Below are 16,767 nucleotides of genomic sequence, written 5' to 3' on the forward strand. Positions count from 1 at the left end.
GCACACAGCACGCGTGTTCACTCAGCCGCCATAGCAACAGACAGACAGGCACACATACACACACACACACGCTTTCCCACTCTCCTCTCTATCTCCTCTCTATGTCTCCTGCAAGCACGCCATGCCGTTATACTCTGCATATGCAGCGCAGTGTGACAGCAAGCGGAGTTCTTCGCTGATTTATTTTTCCAGCTAACGCCTGGGTTTCCGCGGTGTTACTGCAACACTGCTATAGCGATTTTTCATTTCTGGTAAAACCTGATTAGATATAATTATCTGCGTCACGTATGATGAAGAATAGTGTGGAAACGGAGTGATGGTTGTGTTGTGATATTTATCCGCTATTAAAACAGATATGCCACGTACGGCCTAGTGAAGTCTCCTGCGCAGGTAAGTGCCCTGTTCGCCGCCACTTACCCCTTAATGACGAGCTGATCGACTGACTTGCGCTAACGAACCAGCGATCAGCAGCAGTCTAGCAACCGTACGAGTGACGAACCGCAGCTGATGTTGCTGACTTACGTTGCGGCTTAACGCTGCGAGCTGTTGGCGCCTATCATTGTTGAGCGTGTTGACTGCGTTGCAGGTTGTATTCTCCTCGTTCGTTCCGTTCGTTCACTGACTTGGCAGTGGTTTCGGGACTGTCTTCTGTCCCAACTGAGCCCCATCGCCTCACCCTGAACCTTGACGATCCCTGTTCTCCCTCACTGGATTCCGTGGAAACAGTACTCTAGTAAGTCATTGTACCGCATCGTTTTTCTACTTCTTACGGATATTCTGCTACCAGATTTTTAATAACTATTATTATTATTTGTTATCTCTTAATATTATTATTATTTTAATTATTATTATTATTATTTGATATTTGTTATTACGATAATTATTAATTTTTTAAATTGTTTTAAATGTCCACCGTAGCTGCCGTGTCCTCCGCCCCGGGAGACCGTGTGTGTTTAGCCCTTGTCTGCCTGTCCACCCGTGAATTCCCGCAGGTGCACTTCATCCTTGCGCCTGACCCCGCCCCTGGCGACCGTGTGTGTGGAACCGTTGCCTCCCCGTCCGCCCGTGAATTCCCACACGCGCCCCGCCTCCCACCGGCACAGACGCAGACAGACTGTCCGCTTCCCAGTCTCCTTCCCTCCTACCGGCTCTGCCATTCCGCGCACATCCCCCGCCCGCGCGCGCGCTCCTGCCTGTGCCCACCTGCCCCGTCCATCTCGGAGCCGGTTCAGACTGCAAGGACTTTACAGTTCTAGCACTGACCGTTCGCGACAACGACAAGGACTTAACAGTTCTAGTCTGTCGCAGCTGCAAGGATCGGTTAGATTCTAGCAGGGTAAACAGCAGGTACACACATATTTTTTTGTTATTTATCCCTGCCGGCCGTATTTATACAAAGCAGGCCGTACATATATAAGGCCGTACTTATAAATATGTCCTTTCATAATTTTGACAACTTATTTAGTAAATTATTTATTTAGTATTACTTATTAGTAAATTGTTTATTTATTTATTTAATGATTCATTTAGTATTTGATCAGTCCTTCCATAACTTATTTAGTAAAATTCAATTAATGGGCCGCCGCGGAATAATAGCAGGCGTGTTACGATAATGATGGTATTACTTGCAGTTGTCTGCCAAATTGGCATGCGCGTTTGGGTTTTATTTTGATGAGGTGATTTTTTGGTTCAGTTATTTATTGGGCGCACATCGCGCCCTCACATATAGCTTACCGTAATACTTATTTTAATAAAATCTATTAATCTTATTGCTTTCCCTGTGCTAACCGTTGCCTTGCAGAGTAGTATGGCATCCACATCGTCATCGTCGCCCTCCACGCCCGCCATGCCACCCGGAGATCACCGATCGCCGTTCTACCAGCTACTGCCGCGCGACAACAAGCAGCCGGCCAAGGTGGACCGTGTGGCAAACCTGCGTGACGCGCGTACCGTCTTCGCTACAGACTCGCAGGGGCCACCCGTCCTGCTCTGCGCGGACCGCAACTCCAACACTCAGCCGCAGGAAGATCTACGCGGCTTCCGCCACCCCGACACCCGTCCTGGCCGCATCTTCAGCAGCCTGCAGGATGGGCAGATCTGCGTAGTGTCGCAGAGCGGCGCGAGCATGGGCGGCGTGCTGGACAATGTGGCACAGTGGTTTCGCGATGTGTATGGCCATCACCACCACCACGGCCACCAACACCACCCCTCCAGCAGCAGCAGCAGCAGCAGCGGTAGCCGCCGACACCGTGACGACGGCGCCCGTGGCCAGGACGTCCGGCCGTCCAAGGACTGGATTTCCCGGCCGTCAGGGGAACCGAAGAAGCGCCTGGTCTTGGTGGCCGGGACCAATAACCTTCAGTCCTTCTGGCGGGACGGCGCGTGTGGATCGGCGGCTCGTGATGTGGAGGGGGCGAAGTACAGCATCTCCGCCTGCCGGGATGCGATGGAGAAGTGGTTTGATGAGATCTTTATCGTCAGCCTGCCGTTTCAGGGAGTGGACCAACGATTTCGCCATCGCGAGCAGGACCAGCGGCGCCATCATCCCGCACCCCCACGTTCTTGCGAGCGCAACCTGGACGCATGCATGGACGCCGTGGCGGCCATGAATGACATGCTGGACAATTTCTGCCATCGCGCCACCCGCACCTACCGCACTATCTGGCGGTTCATCCAGCTGGCCCCTGATGATGTTGTGCTTCGCAAGGACGGTCTGCATTGGGCTCACAGCCCATCCATGTATAGAACCTTTCACGCTGAAGTGTCGCGGGCGGTTGAGATGGCGGACGATGGTACGTACGTACGAAGTCAACGTGTAGATGTTTATAGGAAACACATTATTGATCGTGTGACTGTTTGACCTTTGCCCGTTTATGTATCATCCAATATCAATTCCTAACCTGTTTTCTGTTAAATAGAGCGCCGAAGCGCCGCCGAGCTGGCCGTGAAGCAGGACCGCGATAAGATCAGCACCCTCGCTGCCGGATTGGATACCGCGCGGACTCAAGGCGCCGCTCATGAGCGCCGCTGCCAGGAGGAGGCGGGTGTGTCGTTTGGCCACATGAAGGCGGACCTGTACGGCGAGGTCGAGGCACAGAAGGTCCAACTGCGCCGCCTGCATCAGCAGGTGACGCGGGAGTTGAGTGACTTGCGGGGAATTCGGGAAGATCTGGAGCAGCAGAAACGCGCCAAGGCGGTTGAGGAAGCCAAGGAGGCTGCTAGGAAGGCGCGCAATAAGCGGAGCAATGGCAAGCGGCGGGTGAAGCGGCGTGCGGAGTGGGCGGCCGACTCAACCTTCTGCCGGAACGTGCGTTTGGCGCGGGAGTGGCTGGCACCGAATGGCGATATCGACAGATATCTGCGGGGGAAACGGCAGTAGTGTGGATTGGCTGCAAGTAGTTCTTTTCTTTTGCGCGGGATGTTTTTCTGTTACTGGTAGTGGTGTGGTTAGTTGTGGCTGTCTGGCTGTCATGTTTAATCATAAATTCGTCCATTTAACATTGTTGTGGGGAGGTGAAAATGTCTTGTTATGGCTACGGTATGCTCTACAGTGTAATACAAAAAATAATACAACAGCATAGTAGTGTAATAAGTGTAATAATACAACAGCATAGTATCGGTAGCGGCATACGTTGTGCTAGTAGTCATACATAGTTATACAATAGCAAAACATGATTATATAAAGTAATGCCCGATAATGGTGTGCGCCAATTAAATTCAGTATTGTTTCATTCATTCATACTCATACTAAGCCAGATGACGTTCCGTATTAGAAATGTCGTGGAAGCGCGCAGTAAGCCTTCAACGAGACCATGAGCAAGCGCTGGCCGATGAAGCTGGAAGAGCTTTCTGCATTCCGTTGGGGGGTTCTACGAGGAGAGAGTCCGAATTTCAAGAAGCCTTGGACTGCCTACATCGTGCAACCGACGCTAATTTTTCGCAAAACACGAAATCAAACCCGCCGGTAATGTGTAGGCCCTCAGCTTTACCCGCTAATCACTTTAAGGAATGTTAAGTAGTTGACAAGTAGCTTGGTCCACTGCAGGAGCGCACAGCCGTAGGAAGCGCTGCGGCTTCCGCTGTCAGTGACACTTCCGCAATGCCGCACTCGCCATTACCGCAAGCCTCGCTTGGCCAAAGCAGCGAGGAGAGCGCGTCCACCTTCCACTGTCCAGCTGATACCACTGTCTCTCCGATAATACCGGCGGCATCTGCGGCGCTCGAGGAGGAGTCCACAACCACCACAGCTGGGCCAACTCTCGAGAACACATCCGACGATGTACCGGCGTTGCGGCCCGTTGCCATAGTTAGTTGCATATTTAATGGGCACCTATTTTTGCAGACCGACCAGCTACTACCCGGCCGACTAGTCATAGATGATGATGATGATGACCATATCACCGACGCTGCTGTCGCGGGTGACGGCGTCGCGGCTTCTTCCTCCACTGTTACCGACCCCGCCGTTGACGCTCGCTCTGCGCCATCTTTCACTGTGCAGGCTGACGAGGCTTGTGCGATCAACGACCACGAATCCGGCAGCTCGACCGAAGAGCCGGTGTTTCAGTCGTCTCTCGCAACCGAGCCCATACCAACTTCCGCGCAGCCGACGGCGCCACTTGGAGAGCCGATGACGTTGGATGAGGCGCCAGCGCCAGAGGTAGCAGCAGCATCCACCGGCGCGCCACCACGGTACCTATGCCGGCCCGCATTGCCACCGGAAGAGGTCCACACTCTACGTGAACAAATGATTGTAAGGCGCGCATTAGTAGCTGCAGCTGTGTAGCTGGTATTGTAAACGAGTAGGATTTTTTTATTTAAAAAGGTACCTCCGGAGGAAGGCTGGGATGCCGATCCGTATCTCCGACCATTGCCGGTAATTAAGTTTCCGATAATGCGTGCCAACTGCGGAGCGCAGTGCAGCAATCTTATCCGCCGTCTTGAACTGGTCATGCCTGGCTGGTTTGCTGTCAAGGTGAGTAGTCTTTCGGCTTTGCAGTTGAGATATACCGGCTACCATGATGAGAATAAACACCGTCGCACTTCTCTCTTCTACGCAGATTGACACCAACGATGACCTGATTTATAAGCCTTTAGAGCTTGAAGGTAGCTCGGAATTTCTGAAGCATGTCAAGGAAGGACATGTGCAGTATACACAGTCAAAGGTCACTCGAATCCATAAGGAAATTATTGAAGTCCGCTCGACGGACGCGACACGTAAGCCGCTGGCCGGGATGTCCTGGACGGAATTTATCGCCGCCAACGCCGCAGAATTCGAATCCCTGAACGACCTCGTTCCACATGTCCGCCCGGAAATGGAGAAACTCCTGGCCGATTCCGGCTTCCCGCAGGAGATTAAGGAATTCTACATAGCTGTAGCCCAGTTGGCAGCTACTCAGGATACCGACAAGAAGGTCTACGCCAAGTACGCCCACCTGAGCCCGAAGCTGTTGTCGAATGTAAGTTGTTGCCGGAAGTGCCTGCCGGTGCTGTTGCCTCTCTATGCAATAGTTATGTGTATGTGTTTTCAGCTGCCCGACTGGTCGGGCCTGGTCTGTCTCGTCCGTATGATGGACGCCACGCATGGCGTTCACCAGGCACGAGCAGGAATCAACCAGGAGGAGTTAATCGGCTCTGTGGGTGGCGTCTCGATATTCTGCCTGCACTGCGAAGATATTCTTCTGTCTTCATTCAACTTTAACCTGTGCGGAGTGAAGAAAATCCTGATCTGCTGTCATCCGGATGATGGGCCGACCGTCCAGCAAACGGTGAAGGATATCTACGTCAACGAGCTGAAATACAAGCCGGAGGACATTTGCGACCAGCTTACAATCGGGCACCACCACAAGTCGGTGTTCCCGCTGAAGCTGGCACAGCGTTTGCGCCAGATGAAGAAGGTGGTATATTATGCAATGTTAGGTCCAGGGCAGGGGTTTGTTTTGCGACCAAATACACCACATTGGGGTGGACAGATTGGTGCGAACTTTGCCGTGGCCATCAACGTTGCCGACCCGGAAAAGTTTCCCGAGGAAATTTTGGATCCGAAGAAGTATATCCAATGCCAGGACGACAAAGATACTTTATTAGACCCGACGTCCAAAAGCGCTGTCGGTTTTGACGACACGGAGACGCCGAAAATTCTGCAGGCTACAGGTCGGAAGTACAAGGAGGACATGATTGCGAAAAACTGGCCGGACCATCCCACAGTGGAAGATTTCCCACTATCGGTTCCCACATTGTACCAAATCACCAACGAAGCCGACCGAGAGATATTGCGGAGCTATCCGACAGCACCGGAAGTGATGGCCAAGCGGTACCTTTTCTCTGGCCGGATATCCGCTGCGCATATTTGCCTGGACTTCAACGTGCTGGGTGTCAGGCCGGAGAGTGTAATTTTCATTCACGACTTGCGGTGCGCAATGAGTGAGCAGAAGGTGACGGAAAATGGGGTGGATTGGCAGTTCCTTGTAGCGGTATTCTCCACTGATGACCCTAAAGACATTAAGCAGGCGCTTGTCGAAGACAGACAGGGAGTGGTGCTGCTTGACGGCGTCCAGCGATTTTCGGCCAGCACCCGGCAACCCTTCAATTTTCAGTACTTCTCCGTGATTGTCCTCCTGAATCCCAGCAACTCTGATCTTGAACAAATACAGGTGCAGCAGACGCTGAACCATGAGAATCCAACCTTAAAACCAAGCGGGTTCCAGTGTATTCTGTTTTTGCGGCGGGTTTTCACCAGCGTTGTCGCGGCCTTTACTGCGGATCATCCCGATGTCCCCCTGGAATCTCTCCATACTGTTTACGCGGGAGTGCGCGATACGAACGTGGAGAAGACGTTTAAACGCATGTTTCTCCTGGAAATGGTGAAGGTATACAGCGCCTTCCAGATTCTCCTCAATGAAGAAGAAGATTCCGTTAATGGAGCAGAGCACAAAAGGCTGACCATAATGTTTTGCGCAATGCGGAAGGTCGCTCAAATCCCGGACACCTGCATCAAGCAGCTGGAGCTGCTGTATGGTTTCGACACCATCGTGCTGAAGCATGAAATGGGATTTGACGAAGCTACAGGGACTTACCATAAGCGGTACTTGGGTGAGTACATCACTCCCACAAAACTGGCCCAGATTCTACCGACCCGACCAAAAGATCGAGACACGTCGGAGTACTCAAAAATGTTTCCAACGCGAGAACACTTGTACGACTTCTTCAGCTTCCTCGTCGACCTGTTGGTGCGTGAGATCGACCGGCAAAGGTTTTCCGCTGTCAAAGAATGGAATCAGTGGGTAAGAATATACATATTTCAGGATTTTCAATGTTGCCATCGTCGTCAGCGGTATCATCTTTGGCTTGATTGTCTGTTCGTAATTAAAACTCGTCTGTAGGTACCAAAATGGCAGAAATCGAGGCGAGAAACGGTAGAAGCAGCAAACTCAGCGACAAATGCTGCGGCGCCTAGCAGCATCATGATGAGTCCGACCGGAACGGGGGCAGCACCACCTCCAGAGCCCCCGATCGCACCAAAACCCACGGAAAAGAACGATCCTTTTCTAATCAGCGTGACGGACGACCAGGGCACTTCATCTGACCGACTGATTGACACTGGGAATGCACCGGCCAGCCACCCGACCACTGTGGACCTTGTCCGATTGGATGTGTCAGAGGGCAAGCCGCTCGGCGAGCCGAAAGCCCGGGTCAGTTCCACTGGTTTGAGTATGATCACCACCGTCATTCCCAATCAGGGAGCCAATGGACAGCACTAGCCGCAATTTGCCGGCCGGTTCGGACTTATCCGCCAACCCCGCGGCCGCCTTTGCCGACAGGTCCAACATCACGGAGGAAGCGGTAAAGCCAGTCGAGACGGACACTGCCAGGGCAGCTGCGGCGGCGAAGCAGAAGCCGGTCGTCGATGCGGGAACCATGAACTCCACCAACAGCCCCCCATCAGCCTGAGCGTTACCGATCCAACGGCCGATGCCGAACCGAAATCCGGACGCACCGCAAAAACTCCGGAATTGCCGGTCGGTGGGGAAAAAATGGTCACCAGAGCCGCCGCCGCAGCGAAGGAATTCACCGCAGCAGAGCTGAAGAATACCAAACCGAAGGCCGAGGCTTTGGAATCGGACGACGAAAGCGATGAGGATTACGTTCCAAATGGTGGCCCATCGCAGTGGGGTAAGGGCCGGGGAAAGGGGAAAGGCAAGACCAACGGCGGAACCGCGGTAAGGCTTTGCACTGCACATTTCCGGACGCCTGTATGTACCGGTTAGTTTCTTAGGCTAAATGTTTTCGATATCGACAGAAAAGGCAGAAGTCGGTAAAGCCAGCACCGGCCGCAACCACTGCCGATCCGGAATCCGTACCGGCTCCTTCTTCTTCTTCTTCTGCTTCCCATGCCGACGATCCAGATGTTATAATTTTGGACGGCGACGACGATTCGAACCCGGTAAAAAATATATATTGTCAGAATTTTTGGCACGGGCGCATAAATAATATTGAATGCTGCTCGGACAGACAACGGCGCGCCATCGTCTGATGCTCAAACGGCTTGGTCGCCGGATGCCGAATTCCATTGCGCGGCCATTCACGGACGCTACACCGCCTGCGCGCGTTAAAGCAACAGAATGCGTCGAGATTCTGGAGCATACGGCGCGGAAGGTGGAAGCCATCGTCCATCTCAACGCCAGCCTTTTGGTAAGTTAGTTAGTTAGACCTACCTCTTTGGTCTCGTTGCTTTTGTTACAAAATTCCTAAAATCTGCAGAAAATTGCCCGACCGACATTTGTTGGAAAATTCTTCCTCGTACCAGTTCGCAGTGTGTGGCCGGAAATCGTCAAAGTGGTGGCCTTTCCCGACGCTAACTCAGCCCTGGCCACTGTTCAAAGCTTCGGTTACCTACAGGAGGGGCGGACAGTGTACGAGTTAGAAGTGAAGGTCGACGGAGCGGGAATTGAACTTTCGGTCAACGGGCAGCTTATTGAAGAATATCTTCCAAAATCCTCCGAAAATCGCGCACCACAGCTGAAGCTTGAACTGACGATCGAACAAGCCGATGCGATTTTCCGGTTGTGGAAGGACTATTATTCATACGATCGCAACCGTTTTCAGATCACTGAATGCGATAACAAAACCGTCTGGGTAAGGAAAGAATACCGGCTGCAAAGACAAAATATTTTTTTTTGCTTATGATTACCTCTTCGCATGCAGATTTGCCAACCGCCGGACGATACGCAGGTGAAAAGCCTGTTGGATACCGTTCGCGGGCTCCTGGAAGATTCGAAGTTTCGCCACCCGAAGAATTCCACGGGTTTGTCGGCATTGAAAAAGGTAAGAAAGAGTGGCTTTTTGTCGTGCGGCTGTGAGCGCGGTATATTACGCCTGTGCCTTTGTGCTCGGCTTCAGATGCTGGCCGAACATACGGATCTCCTTCGACACCTTCGTGACTTTATCCGAATTCCCGCTATCCGTTGTCTCGAAAGTACGACAAATTCTGACAACACACTCAGCGACACCTTTTACGCGGCCTTCCAAGAGCACTTCAGCATTTACAACGTTCCTAGCGACGGCCACTGCTTTTTCCATGCAGTGTCCATGGCGGTCTTTCTGGACGGTAGATTCCATCTGCATTTACGCCTGGCGGCAATTGATATTCTGGCTTCGCGCTATCACGACTTCCTGCCACACTTGCAGTCCCAAGTGCCAGAAAACCATCTCGGTCTGCTTGAAGTCGTCTATCAGACTGCTGTGACTGCCCCGACTGTGGGTTTGGAATCTTACGGAGGCGGTATCCATCTGATGGCCCTGGCGACAGCCCTACACCGTCCCATCTGTTCCTACCAAGGATTCTTTGATCACAATCAGCCGGAAAATTGGAAAGATTTGTCCAGCGATGAGGTAAACGTTGTGCAAGTTTGTAGTTAGTCGATCGCTTACCATATTTGTCGTTCCTATGCAGGTTGCTGCCTTAATCGCCCGTGAAAAGAGGCTGGGTAAGAAGCATTTCCTGTATCACCCCCTCCACACACCAGCTAGTGCAACGTATCCTCCGACGCGCGTGCTCTACACCAATCTGCACTACATGGCATGTGTGCCCAAACAGGAGAAGTATTCCCTGTTCTACCTGCCGAGTACCAGCATTCCCGCGCCGCCTCTCGGACAGACGAAGCGCCCTGCCGCAGCGGGGGCCAGCGGACCACACCCACCACCTCTCAAGAGACGTGTTGCTACCACTACTACCACTACTACTACAACTACTCGTAGTAAGCGTTCCTCCTAGAGCATCTTGTGATGACACCACCGTGAATTTTTTGAGTGGACATGCCGGGGAAGGCTTTTTGCTCACATATATTTTAGTGATAATGACCGACTGTTTTTCTCATAACTTACTGTTTAAACTGCTGCGATACGACAAGTAAATATTTTTGTTTAAACCAATAATTTAGCGGCTTGCATTGAACGGGCATTTTTACTCATATCCATTGCACAATGACATGTAAGCATTTGTTGACTGGGACGCGTCTGATTCAAGTATTCGATTTCGTTTTTGTTTTTGTTGTTGTATGGGAGTGACTGGCAGTGTCGTGAGAGCGGATCGATGATTATTAAATTTTGATTTTGTATTAACGAGCAACACCTTTAGCACTTACTCGCGTATTTAATGCAGTAGTAAACTGTCGCATACTCTGCTCGCAGACCACGGTAAACGCATTCTCATATACGTATACATATATAATTCCTCACAGAAAAACGCAATATTTAAGGGCGCACTCCATGCATTCAAAATATTCCGTGCTATAGCCGGTTCGAGAAACGGTGTGCTCAACAAAATGCAGTGCATTATACAGCAGTCTGTCTCGTGCTCCAGATCGGTGCGGTGTAATTCTATCACAACGTGAGCAGAACAAATTACAAAATCGACGTTTAATATTGGTCATCTGCATCTTATCCGCCTCCAAATGGCTCATTAGGCTATATAAAGAAATTTCGGTTCCGGGGGCGTTCATCTTCCGGAAACTGGCTATACCTTTGCAAATATCGTCCACCGTAAATCCGTATTTCACAGCCCGCGAAATAATAAACGGCGAAACACTACTTTGGCAGCGAAAATCAATCACATCAGTAATATGTCCATTCTGCTGATTGTTCTTAGTACAACAGCACGCACTGTCAGCTTCTCTGCTTTCTGCTGGACGGGATGGCGACGACGGTATTTTATCAGGCATTGTGCTGCTATGCTCCATGCCAGGCTTTAGGATGAACTAACACTGCAGAAAGGAAGCGCGATGACCGGAGTGTGACTTTTACGGTTAATCGATGTTTTATAGTCGACTGTATGTTGTGTGTAAGGGCGGAGAAGGGCGGGAAGGGGTTGTGTCGTAGGCGGTAGTCGTCAGAATTTGCCAAACTATCCGCCTTTCCTTATACCACTCCCTTTGCGTGATTTGTCCGTGTATCTGTTTCTCTCCCTCTCTTGCTCTCTCTCTGCTGAATGAAAGGCAACATATAACTAGGAATGAGTGAATCATTTCGCTAATGGTACAAAGTTTGCTTTGCTCTACAATTCGCCATGGCTCGCAATCTTAATGTAGAAGTTTACACTGCGAAAAATGCCGCAGATACGGAATATGCTGGACTTGTTAGGAACAGCCCCTTTATTGTAATTGTAAGTGCATGTAAATACCGCGAAGGAGCGCGTGTACTTAAGTGCAAGAATACCCGGTCTTCATTTAGTAGCTGTCAGAGACTTTCGGAAGTACATGGAAATTTAAGAAAATGACTTTGCATGAGTATCTCATAACATACTGGCGTCAGTACAATCGCGAAGCTGCTCTGCTAATTATTCTTGTCGCTCAAGTGACGACAATTTGCATAGTCTCGCGTAATCAGGTTGCCACTATCAGGTTTGCAAACCGGACAACAGCCCTGTTGAATGAAAAAGGTGTCGTAATAAGTCGGTTTATTAATGACACGCTGCCGCTGCTAAAAAGCTCACGGGCAATCCTTATTCGCGGCGCGCTTGATCTTAATAAATTTATTGGGGAAATCCTTACCTGTGTCAGGAGAAGCCGGAGTGGTGGTACATGTGGTGACGGAAACGATGTTGCCATAGCTGCACGACCACCCCCACCACCCATTCCGGCCTACCAAATGAATATCACGGCTCTTCCTTCAACATTTCAGGCGGGAGCGACACGCCTTGACATTATCTTATTTCCTGTAGAATATATCAGCGGCAGTAACAGAAGTAACACTAGCGCACAGCAGCAACAGCATGCCGGCTACCCTCAAGTTTTAAGCTGTATTATACGAAATTATATTTAAATTGCCAATAAAATGTGACAGAATGTGACAGTATTTGCTTGCAGCACAAACCCACATCAATCATGCTCAGTTTAAGCCTGTACCAGCCAAACGAGCCCCGAATCGATCTTCGCCTGATAAAGTACATTCCTCAGGATGATAACTACGTAGCCACCCGTTGCGGATTCTACTTCTCCGTAAACTATCTACCGGAATTTATGACAGCAATTAAAGACCTGATGGGGCGCGTCAGCGAGTGGGAAAATTCCAATATGCATCTGCGACCCATAGCAGTAAAGCCACGATCATCATCAACATCATCTCGACGAAGAACAACAGCAACCGCTCATCCGTTTCAGAAAATCAGCAGCAGCAGCAGCAGCAGCAGCAGCACTAACAAGAACACGCAAAAAGGCGGTAAAAGCCGCACGGGCGCCGCCGCGGCACGTAAGAGAGCTAATTCTTTTTCTAATAACCAGCCAAAAAAATTAATTTGTACCAGCAAAAATCGTGAAAGTGAGTGCGGTGCTAATGTTGGTGTTGGTGTTGTTGATGGCGGTACAACTGAAGATTCTGATAAATGCGCAGACGACGATGATAACGACGATAACTCTGTTAAGACTTTAATTATCGACTCTGATGAATAACGCTTTTTTGATGCAGACAACAATGATGACGATGATGATGATGTTGTTGGTAGTCGCTGACATGTTAGTTGACATGTTGAATAAAATTAATTTGACCGATTTAGTCGTTTGTGTTTGGCAGGTCGAATTTATTTCGTTCGAGAAAAAATAGTTAAAACACAACATACACAAAGATATTATTCTCAACTAGATTAACATCTTTTCGGGGTCGTCGTCTCCTTCCGCTAGCACTCTCACTTTACTTCCATCAGATTTCGCCTTCCCCTTCCGCTTATGCCGGTTTCTCTTTTCCGGGTGTTGTTTTTTCTTCTTCCTCCTCCCATTTTTCGGCTGCTTCTTCCCTTTCTGCTTTTTTCTTTTATTCACACCAGCACGCCGGCGAGTGGATGCGGGGGTGACGGTGCCCCTATTGCCGATATGGCCCTGTTTGCCAATATGTTTTACGGGCACTAGTGCGTATTCGTCCATCGTTGAATTCGCTATGGAATATACTCGCTGGTAATGATCTGCACTTTCTCCCAGCAAATTGCTACGTACACGCAGAACGTCAGGCGTGCAGCACTTGAAATCCAGAAACAAATATCCATAATCTCGGCTGGTTGCGGTCTTATATGCGTCCATAAACTGCGCTGAACTGCGCGGGTACATTTGTCGCGCGAGTATTTCTATTTGCATCATGTCGCGCGGTTGTTTCCATAAAACAAGGTAATGTGCGTTTAGTGAAATCGTCCGCATTAGTGGGTTCTGGAAGAATACGTTCTGGACTGTTAAAATGACGGACCGATTTAGATGATGGGTTCCGCGAGTGAACAGTGATACCACATTTTTATTGATTTCCTGCATCTGGTCATCAAGAATAATAAGCGACGGTTCATTTTTGTTTGTAAAGTTCTCTTCGGCAACATCTTCAGGAATGTTCTTAATGAAAACAACGTTCCTTGTATGTTTTTTAATCGTTTTAAAAACAGGAGATTCGTAAGAGTAAATAAAATAAACTTTCTTGGGAAACGGGGTGATTTTGCGCAGCTCCAATAAACGGCATATCCAGTACGTCTTTCCGCCCTGACTCTGACAGCTGCAGACTAAATTAAACGGGTGGACGAGTAGAGGGTTGAAGTTTTTTACCGTTTCGTACATTTTCCAAAAACACACCGCTTTAATACAAAATTCCTGCTTTTATATGATGTGAGAGAGTCGTCATGGTGGAATGGAAGGTTGTAGGGCAGGCGTGCTGCTTTTGTATCCAAATGGGATTGTCTCGAAACCTGGGGTAGTATTAAGAATCACCCGCTTGTCAAACGTGAAACGTATCATTTTCTTTTCTTTTCGAGTTTTCAGCTGCCAACTTCCTTTTAAACGGAAAATTTTGTAAGGATTCAGTGAGTATTGCACTTTTTCCGGATCTTTCACCATCTCTTCTAGCATTTCCGGTTTGAAAATTTCGGTATTTCCTTTGTTAATCGTAATGCCTTTTGCCTTGAAAACAGCCACACCTTTACCGGTGCGGTATGCGTACATTTTAGGGCCACCGCATACAAACAGAATAATGGTATCATCATCAATTTCCGATTTATATTCGCCCAGGCATTCGCCCACCGGAAGGCTTGGCAGGTTCGGGACCCTCCAGAGCAATAACGCAATCGGTGTCAACATAAAGCAACCGCTCTATGCCAACAAAAGTCATACCAGCGTAAAGCTCCAGTCGTGCGTAGCTAGTGACGAAACCCGCTACGATAACGTTAGCCCGTAAATCCGTTGCGTCCAGGTCGTTGACTCTTGTACTTTGTACCTGCAAACATCCTCGTTCACTACATCGATATAATTCACGGTGTAGGCTCCTGAGTAGAACAGTTCATTGAACCGCTTGACGCTTTTGACGTATTCAAATGTAGGCTTATTTTCCTTTATCGCCAGGCGACCCCATAACGTATTCAGCATTAGTTTCGATAAGAGACGCCGCGTAGGATTGTATTCCACTTTCTCCGGGTTGACAGTAACATTATCCCTGTCTTTTAAAGTCCGCAGGTATGCCGTTTTGTCCGCGTCGGATTGACAGGTTATGGGGTATCCACTGGCTGCGGCTTTTTCGGCCATAAAAGTGCTTATATAATCAGCAAAAAGATCTCCCTTTTTCGGGTAATGCCAGACTTCATGTATCGCAAGCACGTGATATCCAAGAGCAAGCGCTAGTGTAATTTCCGGTGTAGTATAAACTCCGTTGTAACTGCGTTCGCTGTCAGAATGCGTGCATGGGGTATGCTGATTGTTAAGCTGAGCACATCGCCAACACAGAGTAAACATACACTTTCCGTTAATACGTTGCGGTAACAGCGGTAAAGGCAAATCTTTCGGCGGCAAAACTCTCGCATGCACAATTCCAAAATACTGGTCGAGAGGTTTGAAGTCGCTGAGAATTCTCTCCGGAAGACCAAGCGGATATTCTTTCTGTTTGCAAACAGCTGGATAGAGGGAATTTTTATCGAGGTAAGATATATATTGACCTTGGCTAGTGTCAGGGACCGTTAGGAGCCGAAATGCTTCCGTCCGCCCACCAAACAGCACATCGCGTATATTCATAGGTTTCACATGCGAAAAGTTTCGTAGGGCATTTTTAACCTGCTCGTCCGGGCCCTTTCTTTTCTTTATTGCATTCCATTCACAACTCCAGATACAGCGATAAGTATAACCTTGGGATTCAAGGTAGCGCTGTTTGTGCTTCGTAGCCTGTAGCAGGGCCATGTTTGGTTGCCAAACGTCACCGTGTCTCCTGTATAGCATTTCGGACACCTGTAAAAGAATTTGTTAGTTCAGGTAACCGGAAGCCGCCAGGCAGTGATATTACCCGTGGAAATAACACCCGTGATATTCAAAACAGTCTGGGTCGTTTCGCAAAATCCATCCACCATATAGCGTCCAATTCGCTTTTCTCCGTCTGCATGATTTCGAGCATGACGAATGACGATGCATTCCGTGTGGGCAACGTAGTGAAGCCACTGGATACTCTCAAAGGAATAATTTCGATGCGTCTGCAGATCTCGAAATGTAAAGTACTGAATGCTGTTTTTTGGCATAAATTTAGCTCTGTAAACGAGATTAACAAAGCTAGGCAAAGAAACGGACTCCACTAATGGGTTGTATCCGTGGCATAGAGTTTTCATACTTTCACAAAATTTTTGGCAGGCCTCTCGCAGAACCTGACAGTCGTTCTCACAATATTTCAGGATCTCTTTAGAGAAATTCCACACTTTGCCAGAGGCGGTTTCCTCATCGTACCACTTTTTGAATACAGCGTAATGTTTTTCTTTCATCTGGCTGGTAAGAAAATAACTCTCCTCGGGAATACTACCGGAATAATTAAAATTCTCTTGGCAAGCAAAAAGAAAAGGAAAACACCCTTTGGCAGCGCAAAACCCGAAAGCAGCCGGCATCTCCGCTAAGCTCATTGGCAGAAATGCAAGGGAATCTCTCAGTACAATATTATTTGTTGTCTCCTTTATTTGCAGGAATTTTAGTCCGCGCATAATAACCTGGGGCCATAAATGTCTACGGTGCAGGTGCTGCATGATGAAATTGCCGTCGTAACCCATTAGGTTGTGGAAGATAACAATGTGATTGCGATGGCGAGGATGAAAGAGCCAATCACAAAACCTTGCACCGGCGTTTTTTCCAAAGAAACGCGTCGCGAGTCCTGTGTCGTTCACAGCGACAGCAGCGATCGGCGTGTGGTATTCTTTACTGATGTCACTTTCAAAATCGCAGTACAAGAAAGGGCGATCGGGTTTCGGTTCGTTCTCATGGACTTGCACGAAACACCGATGCACGGGAT

At 49.2% G+C, this 16,767-nt stretch overlaps 2 protein-coding genes across 3 annotated transcripts; both read left to right on the top strand.

Moving 5' to 3' along the window:
• Positions 1 to 124: 124 nt before the first annotated feature.
• On the top strand, positions 125 to 7,757 carry LOC129595087 (uncharacterized). Of its 2 annotated transcripts, XM_055491999.1 has the most exons (11): positions 125 to 390; positions 587 to 733; positions 919 to 1,347; positions 1,632 to 1,676; positions 3,774 to 3,964; positions 4,046 to 4,279; positions 4,343 to 4,750; positions 4,823 to 4,972; positions 5,058 to 5,456; positions 5,529 to 7,280; positions 7,380 to 7,757. In XM_055491999.1, exons 5-11 carry the CDS (start codon positions 3,776 to 3,778, stop codon positions 7,755 to 7,757), a joined length of 3,510 nt encoding a protein of 1,169 aa, XP_055347974.1. In that variant the 5' UTR covers positions 125 to 390; positions 587 to 733; positions 919 to 1,347; positions 1,632 to 1,676; positions 3,774 to 3,775. The 2 variants fall into 2 exon arrangements, with proteins under 2 accessions (XP_055347974.1, XP_055347975.1); XM_055492000.1 differs by lacking the exon at positions 1,632 to 1,676.
• A 252-nt stretch (positions 7,758 to 8,009) lies between these two features.
• On the top strand, positions 8,010 to 12,691 carry LOC129595118 (uncharacterized). The gene is made up of 9 exons (XM_055492032.1): positions 8,010 to 8,216; positions 8,297 to 8,440; positions 8,509 to 8,688; positions 8,758 to 9,132; positions 9,202 to 9,321; positions 9,397 to 9,888; positions 9,950 to 10,253; positions 12,360 to 12,436; positions 12,548 to 12,691. Exons 1-9 carry the CDS (start codon positions 8,031 to 8,033, stop codon positions 12,689 to 12,691), a joined length of 2,022 nt encoding a protein of 673 aa, XP_055348007.1. The 5' UTR covers positions 8,010 to 8,030.
• Positions 12,692 to 16,767: the final 4,076 nt, after the last annotated feature.

This window comes from Paramacrobiotus metropolitanus, unplaced genomic scaffold, assembly GCF_019649055.1.
Source record: "Paramacrobiotus metropolitanus isolate TYO unplaced genomic scaffold, Prichtersi_v1.0 Parri_scaffold0000074, whole genome shotgun sequence".
Classification (NCBI taxonomy): domain Eukaryota; kingdom Metazoa; phylum Tardigrada; class Eutardigrada; order Parachela; family Macrobiotidae; genus Paramacrobiotus; species Paramacrobiotus metropolitanus.

Bases quoted from the DNA above. Each gene is read 5' to 3' on its own strand.
- LOC129595118 (XM_055492032.1), top strand. From the start codon at position 8,031: ATGGTCACCAGAGCCGCCGCCGCAGCGAAGGAATTCACCGCAGCAGAG. The intron at 8,217-8,296 runs GTAAGGCTTTGC...CGATATCGACAG, and splicing joins AGACCAACGGCGGAACCGCG to AAAAGGCAGAAGTCGGTAAA. The intron at 9,889-9,949 runs GTAAACGTTGTG...GTTCCTATGCAG, and splicing joins AAGATTTGTCCAGCGATGAG to GTTGCTGCCTTAATCGCCCG.
- LOC129595087 (XM_055491999.1), top strand. From the start codon at position 3,776: ATGTCGTGGAAGCGCGCAGTAAGCCTTCAACGAGACCATGAGCAAGCG. The intron at 3,965-4,045 runs GTAATGTGTAGG...GGTCCACTGCAG, and splicing joins ACACGAAATCAAACCCGCCG to GAGCGCACAGCCGTAGGAAG. The intron at 4,280-4,342 runs GTACCGGCGTTG...CTATTTTTGCAG, and splicing joins TCGAGAACACATCCGACGAT to ACCGACCAGCTACTACCCGG.